Source organism: Canis lupus, chromosome 23 (assembly GCF_011100685.1).
Source record: "Canis lupus familiaris isolate Mischka breed German Shepherd chromosome 23, alternate assembly UU_Cfam_GSD_1.0, whole genome shotgun sequence".
Lineage (NCBI taxonomy): Eukaryota > Metazoa > Chordata > Mammalia > Carnivora > Canidae > Canis > Canis lupus.
In genome coordinates, this window is record NC_049244.1 from 49,060,179 (window position 1) to 49,080,875 (window position 20,697).

Here is a 20,697-nt window from a genome sequence, read left to right on the forward strand (position 1 = left end):
TTTATAATAACCTGATTTTGGCAGTAATGGATGCAAAGGAAAAAAAATGCACTTCAGCTATTTAAAGAAGCTTTAGAACATAGATGCTATAGAGCAGCTCCATCCAACAGAACTTTCTGTGATGATAGAAATGTTCTATGACTTCACACTCCAATGAAGTTGCCACTAGACAGAAGCTACTAGCCACATTTCAAGCCACTTAAAATGTGATACTGAGGAAATAATTTTTAAATTTTATTTAATCTTAATTTAAATTTAAGTCTAGCCATATGTGGCTAGTGGCTACATTACTGGGCAGTGCATCTTTACAGCATAGAAGACCTGATCCCAGAAAACTGAGATGGAATGGCCAATCGAGCATAACTAAATTAACAAGTATGAGTTATTTTAAAATACAATTGGGAGAAAGTTTTGGATATTATAAAGCTTAAGTCCGAGTATAAGTATTTTAAACATCCCAAGTATATAGATACGCAGTTCATTGATTAGCATTAACCAGTCAGCTGTCAGAGGCCTTATGATAGTTGTCTTCTAACTCACATTCCAACATCCCTATGATTAGATTCTGTCTACCAGTTACCATTCAAGCTGAGTCCTCCCTTCTGACTTGGTAAGAAGAGCAATTGCGGGACACCTTGGTGGCCCAGTGGTTGAGCATCTTGCCTTTGGCCCAGGCCATGATCCTGAGGTCCTGGGATCGAGTCCCACTTCGGGCTCCCCGCATGGAGCCTACTTCTCCCTCAGCCTGTGTCTCTGCCTCTCTCTGTGTCTCTCATGAATAAATAAATAAGATCTTTAAAAAAAAAAAAAGATTAATCGCTTTCTTATAGATCACATGTCTGAAATAGATTGTCTTAGATGCACTAAGTCTAATTCTTATATATGAAAAATTATAATAAGGAAGAAATTTTTAAAATTTGAATATTTTAGAAGGAAAAGTGAAGGCTGGGATTCCCTGCTGTAGGAAGCTAATATAGGCCTGAAGATACTGACCTGAAAAAAGTAAATAATACCCTTAAGAGCTGACTTGTTCTTAGGATGTGAACAGAAAGCTAAGGAGGTAGATTTGGGGAAATATGTTTTTTTTTTTTAGGGGGGGAATATCTTTTAAATCAACTTGTTTAATTTCTAGACCGAGACTAAAACCATCAATGCCTAAAAAATCATATAATCTGTCAATTAAAGGTAATGTTTCCCAAACCTTCATGTATACAGCCAAAAAACCCAGATGTGCAAATTAGAAAATCATATAAAAGTAATTTCTTGATAGGAGAACACAGTTGGGGAATTCAGAATATTTATTTAATATTCAATAATAGTATGTTTCTTGACTATTTATACTTTTCCTAATTCCTTAGGCTCGGATAGGGGCGGCCACTATCAAGAATTATAAATATGCTAATACCGTGTATCTAGTTTTGAACCTAAATCTAAATACTGCTGGAGTAGTTAGGGTTTTGTAAGAGTCTGACTGGAACATTTCATTCCAAGCAAGCTTTTTTTTTTTTTTTTTTAAATGTTGCCCAGATGAGCTTCAACTTATAAATAAAGAAATAAAGTAAAATTTTTCTTCATATCAACCTCCATTTTTTATTTGGGAATCTCTGTTTAGCATGGGATCAATATAACTATTGCCATTTTATAAATGAGTCAACTTAGACACTAAGAGATAAATTAATTGTCAAGGAATAGTAGAGATCACATGCTATTTGTTTCTATCTTTAAGAATTTATATTTTCAAGACATAGCTAAAGAAACAGTATTCTTAATTATGAATATATAAACTCAAAAATATATATAGATATATTGTTGTGACTTTTACTATAACGGGAGACTTAAAAGAGTTTGTCTATAATGAATTGATTTTATTACTTCTCTTTTGTTTGAAAGACTCCCTAAACCTAAAGGTTATTGCAACTCAGTAAAGGAGCTCTATTGAACATTATATAATTTGATGAGATGTCATATTCAGATGGTTTAAAATTCTAAATTATGCCTGAAGATGAATAAAATACCATGATTCTATAAACACAATTTCAAATAAAGCTTGATACTAATAAAAAATTTTTTAGGAATATAAATATTAAGATCAGATTTTTTATTATATATGTAAGGACTTTGTAGGTGTTAGAGATTCTTTCTCTCTTCTTTTGTCTTTTTAAGCCTTTAAGTCTTCATCAATCATTTCCACCAGGCTGGGGCAGGGAAGGAGACAGGTTTTTTTTTAAAAAAAAAAAGGGAGAAAGAGGATGATTTCTTCTGTCAGTTCCTTACTTCAAAGAATATAGTTTTTAAAAAGATTATTAGATTAGATTATCTATTATTAGATATTATAGATTTAAAAAGATTATTAAACATTGAACCTGAAGATACTGAGTTTTATTTTTAAAAATGTTTTAAAGATTTTATTTATTTATTTGAGAGAGAGAGAGGGAGAGAGAGAGAGAGAGCACGAGCAGGGGGAGAGCAGAGGGAGAGGGGGAAGCAAACTCCTTGCTGAGCAGAGAGCCCAACACAGGGCTTGATCCCAGGACCCTGGGATCGTGACCTGATCTGAAGGCAGATGTTTAACTGACTGAGCCACCCAGGCGGCCCCAGCCTTGAGTTTTAAGCTTGCAATACTAGCCATATAACTTGGGTGTTTGTATCTTTTCCACTGTTTCGTATGTCCATTGGGAATGACGGGGGGAAGGAAGGAAGTGTTTATTATTTAGACGTTGCCTTTGAAATGGAAGCAAATTCAACCCCTATTGTTCAGGAAAAGTTGAGAATCAAGCTAAGAAGACCAAATGCCTAAGTCAATTCCGGGGTGAGATGCCTGGTAAAGGACAGACTCAACTCATAAATGGTAAAACAGAGAAAGAATCAGATTCTAAGAAGAGATAAAGTGAAACACACCACATAAAAGCAGGAGGGAAGGAGAGTGCAGGACAGCTGGCTTAGAGGGACTGTGTGGCTCATGTGATCAGACACAGAGTGTTACGGTTTTATGTTGAATGGAACGTGCCAGTGATATAATGAAGCTGGCTTGTATGACCCATAAAAATTTCAGGAATCTTGAGAGCCAGTTGTTTCACTTTCATCTTATTAATGTATGAGAATATGAGCCAATGTTCATATTAGAACTATATCTATCTTCAGTTGCAACTATGGGGGCTATGCAGAATTTACAATGGAGAGTAGTATCTATTTTAATATCATTTCCACAAATGTTTTACAAATGAACATTTAGTGTAATAAATATCACTTTTATCCTTGACTAGTCTTGGACTCCTTTCTCAGTACTCTGGATCTTATCTGGAACCCAAATCCCTCCTGGAACTTAACTCCATATTAGAGTAAAAAATTCCCTTAAGTGTTTTCAGAGGTGTTGGCAGCTTTCCTCTCTGTCCCAAAGATAAATGGTCCATTTGTCCCGGTAAGATTGTTAGAAGTATTTGAAGGCATGGCCTGAGGTATCTCTGTGGCACCATTAATAAGAAGTCCTTGTTCTTTGACACACTGAGCTCTCTTTATTAGAGAACAGGAAAATAATAACTGCATTACCAACACCTCAGTCACTTCCACACTTCAGTTTGAAACATAGTTGCCTTTACTGACAACCATTCATTTTGAAACAAATATTATTCTAAACAAATGATATGTAATAACTTTTGGTTTAATCATGGATTATGATGTATTTTCACTCTAGTAGTGACGAGTCTCCTATGGCATGTTTGGAAACAGGCAGGCCAGAGTTCAGTGTTGCTTCTACCTCTGTACCCCAGTATCCTCATCTATCATATAGAGAAATAACAAAACTGATATTAGGAAGATTAGGTCAGATCGTGTACATCACATATTTATTTCAGTGTATAATGCAGAACAAACACACTATATTTAATACTATTCTGCTATTCTTTCTTTCTTCTTTCATTCATTCTTTGATTCTTTCTTCCTTTCTTTCTTCCATTCAGCAGCTAACCAATTGCACGCATACTAGCTTCCAGGCACTATGCTTTATGCCGATGAGAGATAAAGCAGCTTACAAAAGAAATATCCACTCTGTCATCATGAAATTAATTCCCAACAGAAAAGTTAAATAAATGAGTATTTAATAAGTAGAGGGCCTAATATTAATGTCTTGACTGGAAACCTAGGAAAGGCTTCCCAGTGTATAAGGTATTCAAATGGAGACCTTGAAGAACAAGCAGATTTAGCCACGTCAAATGGGAAAGAACATATCCAGAAAAAGACGTGTCAGGCTCCAAAGCCTAAACACTAAAGGTGTTTCTTAATAAACCAAAATGAACAAGGGGACTTGTTTCTGGTAGTGTGCAGCAGACTTCTTTATTTGGCCTCGTCTCACTCCACATTTTTAAAACAACAGTTTAAATAAAAATATAAAGAGTGACTTATTAAATCCATGGTGATTCAGATTCGGGAACGAGAGTATAGAATTCATGTCTTAGCATCATCTGAAGGCATTTTTTGATAGCACTAGAAAAGGCTACCAAAAGTAATGGAAGAGTGGGCTAAATGGAACAAGATGAAATTGAACAGAGATAAGATATAATTGGGTCCAAAGAGTCGACTACAAATGTATAAAATGGCTAAGCAGCAGCATGAGCAAAAAGGATATAAGGGTGTTAGCTGATATTAAACACCCCCAGCAGTGCAATATGACTGCTTAATAAGCAAAGGTGATCTTAAGATGCATTAAGAGGAGAACAGTTGGCCATTGAACAATATGGGTTTGAATCACACGGGTCTACTTATATGCAGATTTTTTTTTATAAATACAATACAGCACTATAAATGCATTGTCTCTTCCTTATGTTTTTCTCAATAATATCTTATTTTCTCTATCTTACTGTATTGTAAGAATATAGTATATAATACATATTTTGTACATATTAATACAAAGTCCATGATAATGGACTGTTTATGTTATTGGTAAGGTTTCTGGTCGATAGTAGGCTATTAAGTTTTTGGGGAGTCAAAAGTTATATATAGATTTTCAACTCTTGGGCGGTACGGGGGCTTGGCTCTCCTAGTCCCTACATTGTTCAAGGGTCAACTGATAGGTTATAGCATAAAGGAGGAAAGAACTTGAATGTTCTGTTTGATTATGGGTTTTGCATGAAGGGCCATGGGCTCCTATAAGTGAATTTATGAGGAGAAAGGTTGAGGTAAGTAAAAACATTTAGTTAGCATGGATGAGAAAAGACAGCAATATGATGAATTGGATAACTATATTCCATTAGCTTAACAGCAAGTGGCAGAGGTACGAGAATTATTCTGGATGGTCCCAAGAGACAGAGGCAGGACATGTAAGAGGCCTAGAGCAATAGATGCTCATCAGAAACCATCCGAGCAAACTATGTTTAGTATTTTAAAATTGTGAAACATAACACACATCCAAGACAGCATAAAGGATAACTATGCAGTATAGGAGAATATAATCACTCCCTAAGATGACAAATAGAACATTTCCCGCACCCCAGTGGACCATATGTGTACTTTCTTATGTACTTTCTTTCTAAAAACAAACACTACTTAGACTTCTGTGATAATTACCTCTCAATCCTTCTTTATGGTTTTACCATTTTTGTATGTATCCTTAAATCATTTAATTTAGTTGTGTCTGCTTTTAAGCTTTATTGAATACAGAGTATATGCTCCTTTTGTTATGTTCCTTTCATATATTTGCAAAACTTCCTCACAGCTTGCATAGCTTCAGTTTTTAAAATTTCATTATTTTTTGGTTAGGGGTTGAGCCAGATATTGAGGGGCTTGAAGCTAATATTTGCTTGTCTCCTTTAAGAAAAGGAATACACAAATATTATTATTGTTAATTTTACAAAAGCATCTGTCCATATGAACACATTGCTAAATCATCTCTCAGCCTTTGAAGACATCAGGCAAACTTCTTTTGCTTTATGTAAAATACACTTCTGCACATGGTATTCTGTTGTAAAAATATTCAAAAATTTATTTATCCATTCTAAGGTTGCTGGACTTTTGGTCTATCCCTAAGTATTGGGGCTGTTACAAATAGAGCTTCCAGAAACATAAACATATGTTCTAGGGTAGCACTGTCCCACAGAACTCCAATGATGGAAATGTTTTATATTTGTGTTGTCCAATACAGTAGCCACTATCCATATTTGGATATTAAGCTCTGGAACTATGAATAGCACAACTGAGGAACTGAATTTAAATAAAAAATTGATTAAAAAAAAACTTATTTATTTGATAGAGAAAGAGAGAAAAGGGGCAGGAGAGGGAGAGAGAGAATCCCAAGCAGACTCCCCACTAAATGTGGGGCCCTAAATAGGGCTCAATCTCATGACCTGTGAGATCATAACCTAAGCCAAAATATGAGTCCTGTGCCTAACCAGCTGAGGCACCCAGGTGCCCCTATTTAATTTAAACTTAAGTAGATATATGTGGCTAGTGGCTACTGTATTGAACAGCACAATTCTAGGGGATATGCCCAAGAGTGGAATTGCTGGGGCGTGAGGCATGTATATATTTAACTCTTGTAGATGTTCCCAGACTGTTTCTCATTAACTCTTGGCATTGTCAGATGGTTTAATTTTGGCTACTCTTGTGGGTGTGTAGTGGTATCTCATTGCTATTCTAATTAAGATTTTCAGATATTAATGATGTGATATACCTTTATATATATGTGTGTAGTTATTTTGATTTTCTCTTATATGAAGTATGACTTTAAATCTTTGGTCATATACTATTGGGTTGTCTGTCATTCTCTTGTTCATTTAGTGGTGTTCTTTGTAAATTATATATTCTAAATGCAAGTTCTTTGTTGCTGATATATTTTGGAAATATCTACATACAAAGTTTTTTAAAAAAACATTACACAAATCTTGCTGCATACCAGTTAAATCAGAATTTGTGTGGGTAGAATTGGGTCAGTTTTAAAAGTTTTGAAAGTTCCACAGGTGATACTAATCTGCCAGTGTGAATAGATAGGAGTTAGAAAGAAATGATTTGCTAACTATGAAAATTATTTCTCTAAAGCAGTTATGATAGTGCATGTATGGACTATCTCTGGAGTCAGTTAGCCTGAGTTTGCTTCTAGACTCTGATAGACTTTTCTATGCTTCAGTATTTTCATCTGTAAAATTGTATAATAAATCTACCAGATAGTCTTTGTGAATACTAAATGAGAAATTATATGTAAAGTGCTTAGAGCTGTGTGTGGCACATAGCAAGTGCTCAGTAAGTATTAGTTATCATCGTATTATCATCACCATCATTATCATCATCAAAAGATTAAATTACCTGCTTTACAAAGTAGCGAAAGCCAGTATCTCCTTTAATGAGAAAGCATCATAAAACTTTTACTAAATCAGAAATGAGGCAAGGATGCCTGTCTTCTCCAGTATTTAGAATTGTTCTAGAGGTATTAGCCAATACAACCAGACAAGAAAAAATAAAAAGAGGTGGATAAAAAAGAATGGATAAAAAAGCAAACTATCTCTATTTGATGACGATATGATAATATACCTAGAAAACCCTAATCAATGATTTTATTTAAACAATAAAATAATTCAGTACTGTAGCAGAAATAATATCAACAGGCAGAAATCAATATCCTTAATATATACAAACAATAGCCAGTTAGAGGACATAATGGTAGAAGAACCTCATTTACAATGAAAACAAAGAAGATTGAATATTTTGGAAAAAACTTAATGAAAAGGCATAAAATATGTAGGAAGAAAGCTTTAAAATCTTTCAGGACAAAGATAGCAAGAGTAGACTAGCAAAAATGGAAAGACATACCCTGTTCTCATCTCAGATGGGAGAATTAAACATTGTAAAGATATTATCAGTTTTCTCTGAACTAATTTATAAATTTAACACAATCCTGATAAAGCTTTTTTATGGAGTTAGGCAAGTTGAAAGTGAATTACATATGAAAAAAAGCAAAAGTTCAAGAATAGCATGGAAAAATACTGAAAAGGAAAAAAAAAATACTGAGGGTAGGGGAACCAGCCCTACCAGACAATAAAACTCACTATAACAGCCTCTCCAATTAAAACAGTGAGATACTAGTGCATGAATAGATAGTGGGATGGAATAGAAGGCCCAGAAATAGACCCAAGTAGGTATAAGATAAAAATGATACCTCAAAACACTGTGGGTAATGATGGACTTATAAATAAATTACTTTTTAATGGGTAGCCATCTAGAAAAAAGACAAAATTATATTCATACCCTAGATCAAATACAAAAATAAATTCCAAATGTATCTGGAATCCAAATGTAAAAATTAAAACCATACAAGTAATAGAATAAAACATGGGCGAATTCCATTTTAAACTGGTTTTCTAACTATGACTCAAAATTCAGAAGCAAGTAAATAAAAGACTGATAATTTTTACTGTAAACAAATTTGAAAAGTATGCATTGGAAAAAAACTACCATAAACAGAAGATAACTGACAAACTTGGTAAATACCTTTGCAATATACATCACAGACAAAGGAATAATATCCCTAATATATAACTCTTAAAAATCACAGGATAAAGGGACAAAAACCTGATAGGAAAATAAGGAAAAGATATGAACAATTTACAAAAAAATAAAAAGACAATAAGTCTCTTACACATATGAAAACTATTGAGACCCATTTATAATCACATAAATATAATTTAAAACAATTCTGAGGTTGCATCCTCTCAGGCTGAGAGAAATTTAAAAACATAATAATGAGGTTGTGAGGAAAAGAGCCTTCTGTTAACATATTGCTAATGGGAGTGGAAACTGGTATGACCCTTCCGGGAGAGAATTTGGCAATTCCTAACAAAACTACACTTATTTTTGACACAAAAATCCTAATTCTAGGAATTTATTCTAAGATACACCTCCAGCAATATGAAAATACAGATGCATAATGTTTACTGCAATATTTTTTAATTGCAAAATACTAGAAACATCATAAGGCCCATATAAGAGAGTGACTGAATTAACCATGGTGTATCCACAGTATGGATAATTGCACAGCTATAAAAAATGAAATATCTTTATGAACTGATACGGAGTGACTCCTATGATACACCATTTAATGGAAAAAGTAAAGTACAAAAGACTATATGGAAAGAAGAAGGAAAAATAAGAAGTTATACATGTATCTGCTCATTTGTGCAAAAAGATATACAAGGTAGTTAAACCAAAAACAATGAGATTGATTACTTAGAGGGCACAGATAGGTAAAGGAAAGAATGGGAAAATGGGAACACGGAGGAAGGAATGAGGGAGGAAATGAGGGAGGAAAGCACATATTTAATGTAGTTCTGACTCTTAGAATCATGGTAATGTTTCACATACCCAAACATAAATAATTGAAATCAAAAAGAAAGTGGGAGGAACTCAAAACATAATATAAAATGAAAGGAATTAAAATGAAAATAACCTAAATAAATGGGAGAGATTGTATTTTAGCCATAAACTGTAAGGTTAAACATAAAAAAAAAACTATACAAAATTATTATACTCTAGTCAATACTTTTTTTTTTTTCCTCACAAGAGTGTAAGTTTACAGTTTTTAGACTACTTTATATGTATACCAGAATTGACCAAATACCTAAATACATTAGTGGAGAGTGAGAGCCAGTTGTCTCGCTGTCAGAAAAAGAAATAACAAACAAGAAAAGGGAAAGGCACGAATGAATCCTATGGTATTTGATTGGACTTGGAATTTATCAGTACAAATTCATAGTATTAAATTATTTAGACAGAGAGACTGTTATAGAAATATAGATGTGTACATGAGTATACATCTATCTGTTTCCTAGATCTGCCCAACAAAGTCTAAAAGCAAGAAACTCCAGTAGCAATGAGCATACCTAGAATCCAATGTCGGTTTCTAAATACCATTTTTCAATAAAAGAAACCAAAACTCCCTGAAAATATAGCTGATTCTAAGGATGGGTCAGTAATAATACAAGATGAGGCTGGAATCTCTTGTACTGCTAGAAAGTAAGAAAGATGAGGATAGGACACTGGATGGATCTGGCTTCATTCTGAAAGAGCTTCCAATAGTCAACAGTAGGACAACTGGAGTAACAAAATAAGGAATAATAAATAGTATGGCTTATAACTTCTAGATTAAAACAAAATCTTTGAGCCCAAAATGACATGAATAAGTAAGCAAACAAATGGGAAGAGATAGCGTTTTCTTACAGGAGGATTTCAATAATAAATATAGAAGAAATGATATAGAAAAATTATCTTCATATAATCATTGCAAGCAAGATTCATCAATTAATGTTGAAAGTAGTGGACAAAAGTATACATGAAATGGAATATTTGCATAGTTTCATAATGTCATCTCCCCATAAAATACTTATAAATTATAAGGGGAAAAATAGTAGCTTTACATGGAGAAACCTGGAATATACCACCTTTACAAAAATCACCATGATAAGACATATCAACATCATGTACCTCTTGATCTGATGAGCTGGGAAGGGCAAACATCACTTCTGTGGTACTCTTGCCAAAAATGCATAATTTCAATTTAATCAATAGAAAACATAACACAATTGAAGGATATTCCAGAAACAAACTAGCCAGTAGTCTAAAAGCATCAGTCATAAAAGACAAGATTGAAGAACTGCTACGGGTTAGAAGAGACTGAGGAATCATAGCAACTGATGCACTATGAGATCTGGAATTAGATTCTGGACCAAAAAGAAGATATAAGCAAGACAACTGGCAAAATTGAAATAAGGTCTATGAATTAATTGCTAATTTCCTGATAATTACATTATTGTCAAATACCATGTTAACATTAGTGGAAGCCAAATGGAGGATATATTAAAACTCTCTGTACCCCATGATCCTCTGTTTTGTTTCTTAAATTTCACATATGCATGAGATCATATGATAATTGTCTTTCTCTGATTGACTTATTTCACTTAGTATATAATACCCTCTAGTTCCATCCATAGGGGAAGAGAGGAAAAAAATAAAACAAGACAAAGCCAGAGAGGGAGACAAACCATGAGACTCTTCATCCTATGAAACAAACTAGGGGTCCCTGGAGGAAAGGAGGAAGGGGGAGGGGGTAACTGGGTGATGAACATTAAGGAGGACACATGATGTAATGAGCACTTGGTATTCTATAAGACTGATGAATCCCTGACCTCTACCTCTAAAACCAATAATACATTATGTTCATTAATTGAACTTAAATAAAATTTTTAAATGTAAAAAAAAAAGAGGAACTTTCTGTACCATTTTTGAAGCTATTTTGTAAGTCTAAAATTAGTTCACACTAAAAAGTTTAAAAAGTATAGTGACTTTCCAGGCATTTGCATTCAAGGAAGGGAAACTATTCAGTAGGAGGTTATAGAAGAGATTTGAGCCGTAACTGGGAAGCTCCAATACGTAGCCTTTTAAGGTCTCCTTAAACCATGAGGCGTTTTTGAGAATGTCAACAAAATTCTTAGTTTAAAAGGTGAATTATAAGATTCCACACAAGCTTTGATCCAATGGTAGCCCCCTTGAATTTTGAGAAAGTCAATTAAACTTAGCTGAGTTTTACTTCAGTTCAGCAAATGATACATGTTGTGAGGATTACAAATTTGTTATGAAATATTTGAAGTGGTTTTACAACAAAACCCCCTTAGCTTCCACTTTCAAGACTTTAAATACTTGAGAATGAATTTGCATTCATGGATGAGCTTTCAGCTGCACTGCAAACAGCCATTCTAAACTATACTAGATAATCTCAGAAAGTGCTTGAACAATTTAAAGCAGGTGGAAATTATACTCTTATGCAAAGAAAGGCATGCATATATGTATATGCATATGCATGCTTTTGCAGCCTGATCCTGTTTTTGTCAAAAATAAAAATATATGCATGGGGAAGAGCCTGAAGTTTTATATGATAAAATGTAAACAGTAGTTAACTTCGGGTGGTTGGAATTGGGTGTTTTTTTCTTTGCTTATCAGCAATTTCTAAATTTCCTACAATAATTATATTACTTTGTCATTACAAAACAATAAAGGTTATAAATGTTTTTTTTTTTTTTTAAGAAAGCAATGTAACAGTGAGTAATGGACTAACTGCTCTAACAAATGGATGTAGCTAAATATAAACTATCTATACTCCAGAGAATTATTTGTGTTACTTGAGGCTACAAATAGAAGGTGATAAGTGAATTTTTCTCCTTTGGTCACTTCAGTTAAAAATGTGAAAAACTACTCAGAGAACAGGTTTAAGCATTTGCAGTTATTAAGTTAACAGTGTCACAGGAAACACTAATATTTTTTATGCCTGATTTAATTTTTTAATTTTTTTTTTTTAATGAAAAGAGAAAATGGGAATGCCTGGGTGCCTCAGTGCCTCAGACGCCTAAGCGCCTGTTCTCGGCTTGGGGCCTGATCCTGGAGTCTCGGGATCGAGTCCCTCATTGGGCTCCCTACATGGAGCCTGCTTCTCCCTCTGCCTGTGTCTCTGCCTCTCTCTCTCTCTCTGTGTCTCTCATGAATGAATAAATACTTTAAAAAAAGAGAAAAGAGAAGATGCACTGTTTTTAGGAGAGGTAGGCCCCTCACTTATCCAGATACCACTTTCTGTGGTTTCAGTTACCTGCAGTCAACCACAGTCCAAAAGCAGATAATCCTTCTGAGATACCATCAGAAGGTTAGTGGTAGCCTAACGCTGCATCACAAAGCCTATGTCACTCAACTCACTTCATCTCATCATGTCGCATTTCATCATCTCACATCATCACAGGAAGATATTTTGAAATTGAGAGTGACCAAATTCTTATAACTTTGATTACAATATATTATTGTAATTTTTCTATTTTTGGTTATTATTAATCTCTTACTGTGCCTAACTGATAAATTAGACTGTATCTAGGTATGTTTGTATAGGAAAAAATATAGTATTTGTAGAGTTCAGTGCTATCTGCAGTTTCAGGCAACCACTGGGGGTCTTGGAACACATTGCCCACAGATAGAGGGACCCTACTGTATTGGAGTATTTTCTTCCAGTCTTATTTTACTTTATGAGGCATATAGTAAATGGAAAGAATTGATTTTGCCCTTCCCTTTAAACTAGTATTTATCTCCTAGTGATTGGATGCTAATGCAGCTGCTTAAATTTTGATGTTCATTTGAACCAACGGGGGCAGGGGGATTCTGATTCTGTAGGTCTGGGTTGGGACTTTTTATTTTTACCAGAATCAGCTAGGGTTTTGTCAGAAATGCAGAATCTTGGAACCCATCTCAGATTTACTCAGTCATGATCTATATTTTAACAAGATCTCCATTTGACTTATTTGCACATTAAAATTTGAGAAGCTCTAATTTAAAGAACCCAGAATAATCTAGTTTGACTTGGTTTCCACAGTTCTTTATGAAAATTATTTAAAGAAATAATAATATTTAAAAGTTATAGGAACCAAAGTTGCTGTGTCACTCTGATAGAAAACACAACTTTGATTTGTAAAACTATTTTTAGATAGTTAAAACATTTTCCTTAACATGAGAGTAAAATTTCTTTGATGCTCAGGTGACTTTAAAGTTAGTTCTTGTTTGTTTATCCATCCTTATGCTAAGTGGTTTGTGTAGCTAATTCCAAATGTAATCACTTCCCCCTGCTTGGCCTCTCATTTGAGAATGATTGTTACAGACTCTATTTTCCTGGCATAGTGGATGACTATTCATCTTTCAGATGCTTTGATGAATGGATTAAAAAGGGGATGGAGTGACATAGTTACAGCACATCTTTGTTTCTGATTTTTTATAATAAAAGAGTTTCTAGAGCTTTAAGACAACATATTAAAAGAAAAGAAAATGGCTTTTCTTGATGGGCTTTGTTTTAGAAGAGAAAATTAGAGTGATTACCCACAAGCCACCAAATTATTTCGTATGCCAAATGTCCTTTATTCACAGATGAAAAAAAACTTTTAGGTTCTGGAAAATAACTGTTTCTTTTCAGGAACAGTCAAATCATGGCTACCAGAGTAAAACTTTGTAACTGAAGAGCTCTGACATTTCTAACTATTTTTTAATGAATACATTTTTTAAGATTTTATTTATTAATTCATGAGAGACACACAGAGAGAGAGGCAGAGACACAGGCAGAGGGGGAAGCAGGCTCCATGCAGGGAGCCCAACGTGGGACTCGATTCCAGGACCCCAGGATCACACCCTGGGCTGAAGCCAGCGCCAAACCACTGAGCCACCTGGGCTGTCCTGTAATGAACATTTTAATAGCAAACTTCTTGGGACTCTACCTACTAGGGATCCAAAAAGAAGTAATTGTATGGTTAAATTTAACACTGAATTTTAGTTTTACAAGCACTTCCCACTCTGATACATTTTAGTAGATCACAATTAAACCTGCTGAAGCCATTCTACTACTGCCATCTTCTTTACACCTTAACCTTACCTAATGCTTTCACTCCTTCCAGGATTTTCAACAAAATACAATGAGAATTCGTTTACTAACATAAACTCTAATAAAAAATTAAGCAACATGTATTGTCAAAAGAAAATAAGGATCAAAAAAAAAAAAAAGAAAATAAGGATCACTAAATAGATTTTAAATCAAACTTGCTTTTTTTAAGCCTAAGAACAAAGAACACACTATAAATTGTACAACAATTAAATACAAACTGATAGATTGAGCCTAAATATTTAAAGTACAGCCATGGGAAATCAAAAGAGATAGTATTTTTATAAACTTACTGCAGTGTCTACTGCAGTGTAATGTACCACTTTAAGATACATAGAGCAGAGAAGTTGGAGGAAGAGGATGATGACATGAAAGTGCTAAGTCACCGTCTACTCCCATGAAGTATCTGCTGGTGAAGAATAGGTGGCCGGTTAAAACCTGTCTTTGGTCATGGAAAAGTTATCAGAAGCTTTTAAGCCCTAAATGTATTTGGGTTACATGTTAACCTTAAAGTCCAGAGGCAGTTTTGCCAAAGGCAAGTCATGTCAATAACATCAGCCTATAATTTAAGGATTTCTTACTGCTGCTTGAAAATTTATTATAGTATTTCATTTAATTTCAGTCCCCAAAATATAGATTTTTATCTTTCCTGAATTTTCTCTATTTTATCACCAATCATTTTTTTTATAACCACCATTTTAGGTCAGTTTTCTGAACTACTTGTTCTTTGCAGATGTTAAAATATTAATACTTCAGCAAATCGTTATAGTTGAAAGGTGTCGATTGATACTTGATCTGGTTTGATCAAAATTTAGTTCTTTCTATATATCATTTATTTTTTTTATTTATAGAGGTTTGTGGGTAAGTTGTATTTCATTATGCTCAAGGTACAGTATATTATTGTGTAAAGTGTCTGATCCTTTCACAAGTTTCTAGGGTAGTTAATTGATTATACTCTCCAAACTATAATCAATACTTTTAAATGAGGACTATATTTCTGATATTTTAATAATAATCTCCAATGTTTTAACAAAATACATTAAAAAATGGAGTCATTTAAAGTAATGTCGAGTGGGGAAAAAACCAAATCCCAGAAGATTAGGTACAGTATGATGCCATCTTTAGAAAGCTCAAAATAAGCAAAACTAAATAATATGCTGTGTTAGAAATGCATTCACTTGTGATAAAACAATAAAATAAAAAAGCATGAGCAAGATTCAGGATAACCGTAATCCCTAAGGGGTAAGCATGGGGATGGGATAGAGGAGTAGCACACCAAGGTAGTTGCAAGTTATTGGTGTGTGTACATCATGGACACACACACACAAAACATTTCATCATGAGTATTACTTAACAATTCTTAAGTGCAAGAAAACCAGGAGGTTTATATTATTCAGGAACAAATTGATAATGAGACTGTAAGGATTTTCCTCTTAGCTGGGGTACCATTTTGTTCTAAAAATACTGAGCATTGTGTCCAGTCAATAATACATTTTCATATTATCTTGTAATTTGTGGCAAATATTTAGTGATGTTTTTCTGAAATACCTAATCACTAAATTGTATGAATAATTATTTTTAATAATATATTTTGTATATTTTGTTTTATTGTCCAACTTACTTTTTAAACGATATTAAGAGTAGGACTAGTAGCTTTAATTATCACTGAGAATAAAGGAAATCTCAGAGTACTCTGCCCATATTCATACTTGGTGTTATATGGTCATATTTTGGTCAATAAATGTAGTATTCTTTGCACATATTTTTGGAATTATGACTTTGTTTTGACAAGTGGACTTTGATTTCAATTGAATCTGGCAGAAAACAGCTCATCTTTCTAGTAAATCAGTGGTGTGGGAAGCCAAAGCAATTTTAATTACCAGATATGAGATTTTGGAGTAAAGAACAATCTCATATCAATATTACACTACAGTTTCAATAAAATAAGAAGTATCTCTCATCATTCTAGGCAGGCTGAAACCTAGGAGAAAATGGGATGAAATTAAGGTGCAAATTCTTTTCAGTTTTATAAAACATAAAGCCATTCTTCTATCCTTAAAGGGATAGGACATTTAGCAGAGCTTGCAAGGGCTCACTTGGATATATTCTGGAACAGATCTTTATTTTTTTCCCCCTGTTGAATACTGGAGGGACTAGTTCTAGCAAGACTAATAGGCAAGCTATCTAGTATAGTTGCAGCAGGACTACCCTCCTCACCACTAGCTGTATAAATATTTTCCTTTATGGTAAAAAAGAAAACTTCCCTTGGGCACTTGTGAAATACTTTTTTTTTGGGTGGAAGAGGGAAAAATAAAGCATGCAAGTTAACTAACTTGAAACAAGTTCTGAGAGGCTAGTCTGAATTTTGACAGATTACTTGAGGTTAAACTAGAAAGCTCTAACCTTCTCAAGAGCCTGGTTAGCTCTGCCAATCCCAAAATATACAGATTTTGACTGGAAATGTAGAACTTAAAAAATTTAAAAGTCCCTCCAAAGAATACCTTGAAATAAAATTTAATATTATGGAACTTAAAGCAAGTGAAATTAACCTTAGACTTGATTGAATGAAATAAACAACTGATCATTGTTTTTTTTTTTTTTCATGCCTATCGTATTTGGTCTCATTTTTAATTTGACAGAAAGAACAGCCTTTACTGTACCTGACGAGGAGTTCTTTCTGACTTACTCCTACACCATTCCCAGTCTGAAAGGTCTGGTTTCTGACTCTCCTCATGAGAAAGTCTTCTTTCTGGCCCTTCCAGAAAGGTGGTTTCTTCATAGTTAGCATCATGTCCCGTTTTTTCAGAAAGCAATGGATCAACGCTCTTCTCACCGTGGCAATCCTGCTCAGCTTCGGTCATGTCAGTATTGGTACATTTGTTGATCCCTTTTAGTATGGAGCTGTCCCGGGAGGGTGCAGTGCTGATTTCCACTTTTATGGCATTGAAGATGCTGTGAGTGTCTCTCTGAGAGTCTTTTGCAGTTTTGCATTCAGAATTCATGAGATTGTGATAGGATACAGAATTTTCATCATCATCATAGTAATCTTCATGTGCTATTTTATAAATCCCATAACTCCGTTGGAATGATAGATTGAATTCAAAGCCTCTCCTCTTGGCTACGTAAAAGCAAAAGGAAAGTCCCGTGGTTAGGAAGGTAGCTATAAACAATAATTGGGTGTACATAGTGAATAAGAATAAGAAAGTGCATCCAAACTGATTACTATGAATTTAAAAACTACCTTCATTTCCTGCCAATTATGCAAAGTAATTAAATCTTATAAATCCAAGGTGTCATCACTCTGGGCCTAAATTTTCTCACTTGCACAATGACGGGCTTAAAATATTTACAATTCCAAGAATGCTGCAGTTTTCAGAGAAGTTTTAATGAACAATAATTTAACCATAAATTAGGAAATTCTCACATATATTTAGTTTTAACTTTCTCAGTTTACCAATTATCTATATATTTCTTTATTTGGTGATAAAAGATATTGTTTATAAACTACTTTGTTGGAAATTGTTGAGGTCTTAATATTATATAAGTTATTCAGCTGACAATATCACCAACAGAAATGACTGTGTTAAATATTTTGATGTATGACACTTCCATTTATATGTTTATAAATGCATACATTAAAAATTAGAAAATGCCACAATATGGTTTTTAAACTTTTTAAAATAGCATATGTATTTCTGATACAAATAAATTTGTAATAAGTTGTAAAAAATAATGAATAGATTTATATTTTTGTGATCTAAAGCACTTTACAGCATGTCTCTAAACCTGATTAATACAAGGTGAATTTAGCAGGAGTGCATAAAACTCTTTATGGTTTAAACCAAGCGAAATGTAATGCTATTCTAGTAAAGTACTACTAGTTAGTAGATATGGTACAAATTCTTAGTAGAATAACAAGTGAGAATGTGACAGAAAATGACACAATTTTTATGTGTGAATGTAATAAAATATTGGATCATTTTATGTATTAAGGTGGTAGACAAAATGCAATTTAATGTTTTGGTTTTCATCTTTCAAAATATGGCTCATTTCAAAGTATTTTTCTTCTTAGATAGCTGTCATATACCAGACATTTAGCTATCCTTGGTGGAAAAATCTATGAAAAACTATAAAATTCTATGGGAACAACAGAAAAAATTTGATTCATTTTACAATATATCCTAGTGCCATTCACATGCTGATTCTATTACTAAAATTTTCCCACTACTGAAGATTTACAAAGCAATTCCACTAAGTGATAATAGAACTTAGAGGTAGCATTCATTATTTGAGTGTTTAAAACATTCATTGTTTGAGCCACAACACAAACAAGAATTTCTGTCCAAAGAAAATGGAAAAGTAGAAACATAGTTAATATTTTAAAATATACTTTTATGTATAGTTCTACTTACTTTTTTTTCTACTAATATGTCCAGTAAAATTAAATTGGGATTTTTAACTTACTTCAACAGTGTGAAAGTTGAAGGAACTAAAAGGATGTATTAATTATGGATGGGTTTCCCTTTTCTCTAAAAAAGATACAAAGTGGCAAATCGTCAATTCAAAGACAGTAGGCAAACAAAAACACATATATCCCACCTTTAACATATAACAATAAAATTGATGTTTCCAACTATGTACCTTATTAGCTGTATGTTATAATTATGAAATATGTAAAGCAAAAGTGAGTAATGTTTTCGAAGTAGTGTGCATACTGTCAATGGGGAATCTCCATGTCATGAAGTGGAAGAGGTAGTTTGAGTTAGGCTCTGAGGGGGGAGCGCAATTATGACGCACACCATGCAGAAGCAGGAAACTCCAGGGCTAAGTTATGCACATGGTCTTGTCGTTTAATGGGCAACAACCCTACATAAGAAAAGGCTTATTGATTCTGTTTTACGGTTGAGAAAACTGAGGCTGGTAGAAGAAACCTACTTAAGATTACTTAACTGGTAAAGGGTTTTGAATTTAAAAGCCAACTGATTCTAGAATTGGAGTTACCAACCTGTATGTGAAATTGTTTTACTGCTAATTAGACGCATGGGAGAACTAAAGGTAAATTTCTGACTAAGGTAATTAATGGAGATAATAGGTCATAACAGTGTAACAGTTGACAATGTTTGACTAATAACTTACCAGAAACTTAAGGACTGTCAGAACACAATCAGGATCTTTTGAAGTCTATACTATACTATACTTTTAAAAAAAATGTAATCTTGTATTTGTTCTGAAGGCTAAACCCTGGACCAAACATGAATCAGCTTTAGTCTTTTGCTTTTAACCATATCTTGCTAATTGCATTTTTAGACATAAGTAATTATATCAGCTTACAAAAATAAATAATTCTTCAGAATGATACCTAGCAGACACTTTGATTTTGTTTAAAATAAAATAAAGACTGAATACCTGTTTAACTGTTTAATTAAAAAAGGAAACAGCATTTCGTGTAAACAAAATGATTGTGAAAGCCACATCTATCCCATATGTCTTCCACCTGAGACCTCTGTGTTAAAATCATTTTTTTAACACCTTTGTTTTGAGACATTAGTAATACAGGCTTATGTTAGAAACAGGAGAGAATTATTAATCTGCAAAGTATTTCCCATTACTGACATGCATTTTCTTTTGATTGCATGTCTCTCCATTTCCATTCACTAAAGCTGAAATGTAGAATTATATTTACATCTGCAAAATGAACCTATAGCAGATATTAATTAGGAAGCTTCCTTGCTTCTGGAGTTCACTGACAAAGAATGTAAAAGGGGGAATCTTAGTTTGTTAAGGAGAAAGAGCTGAAATGTAAAACTGGAGCCATATTCCCAAAGAATCAAGGCATTTGGTTAGGCACTTGCCTATTTGAGGATGATCATTTTTGGGATTTTGCAATTTTGTTCTCGTGTCATCCTAGCAATAGGAAAATATATGATGGGTTCTCAGACAATGAAAACATATCATTCTTGTTCTCAGAATTTCCCTGTGGGGAGACCTGGGATCATAAAAGAGAATGGAACCATTTGGACCACAGGCATTTTAGAGTAATGTTTCTCACAATGTTCGATTCTTAAAGCTATGTGTCTTTGTATAAACCTACACGTTTCAGGGAATTTATTCCTTGAAATTTTAAACAGAAATAAGAGGGATGGTAAATTTGGAGGAAGATATTATTTTGCTCTTGAAAAGGCATGGTTTTATTTTCAAACATCGTATATTAATGTAATGATTGATTGTTCCAGCCTGCCGTAGGCTCTTCTGTCTTGTGCAGTACA

General features: G+C 33.6%; 1 protein-coding gene across 1 annotated transcript in view; it reads right to left on the bottom strand.

Moving 5' to 3' along the window:
* Positions 1 to 20,697, bottom strand: part of GPR149 (G protein-coupled receptor 149) — a 65,857-nt gene that overhangs the window by 40,719 nt on the left and 4,441 nt on the right. The window contains exon 3 of the mRNA XM_038571267.1: positions 17,092 to 17,549. Within this exon, the coding sequence (XP_038427195.1) occupies positions 17,092 to 17,549 (458 nt within the window). The remainder of the gene's footprint in view (positions 1 to 17,091; positions 17,550 to 20,697) is intronic.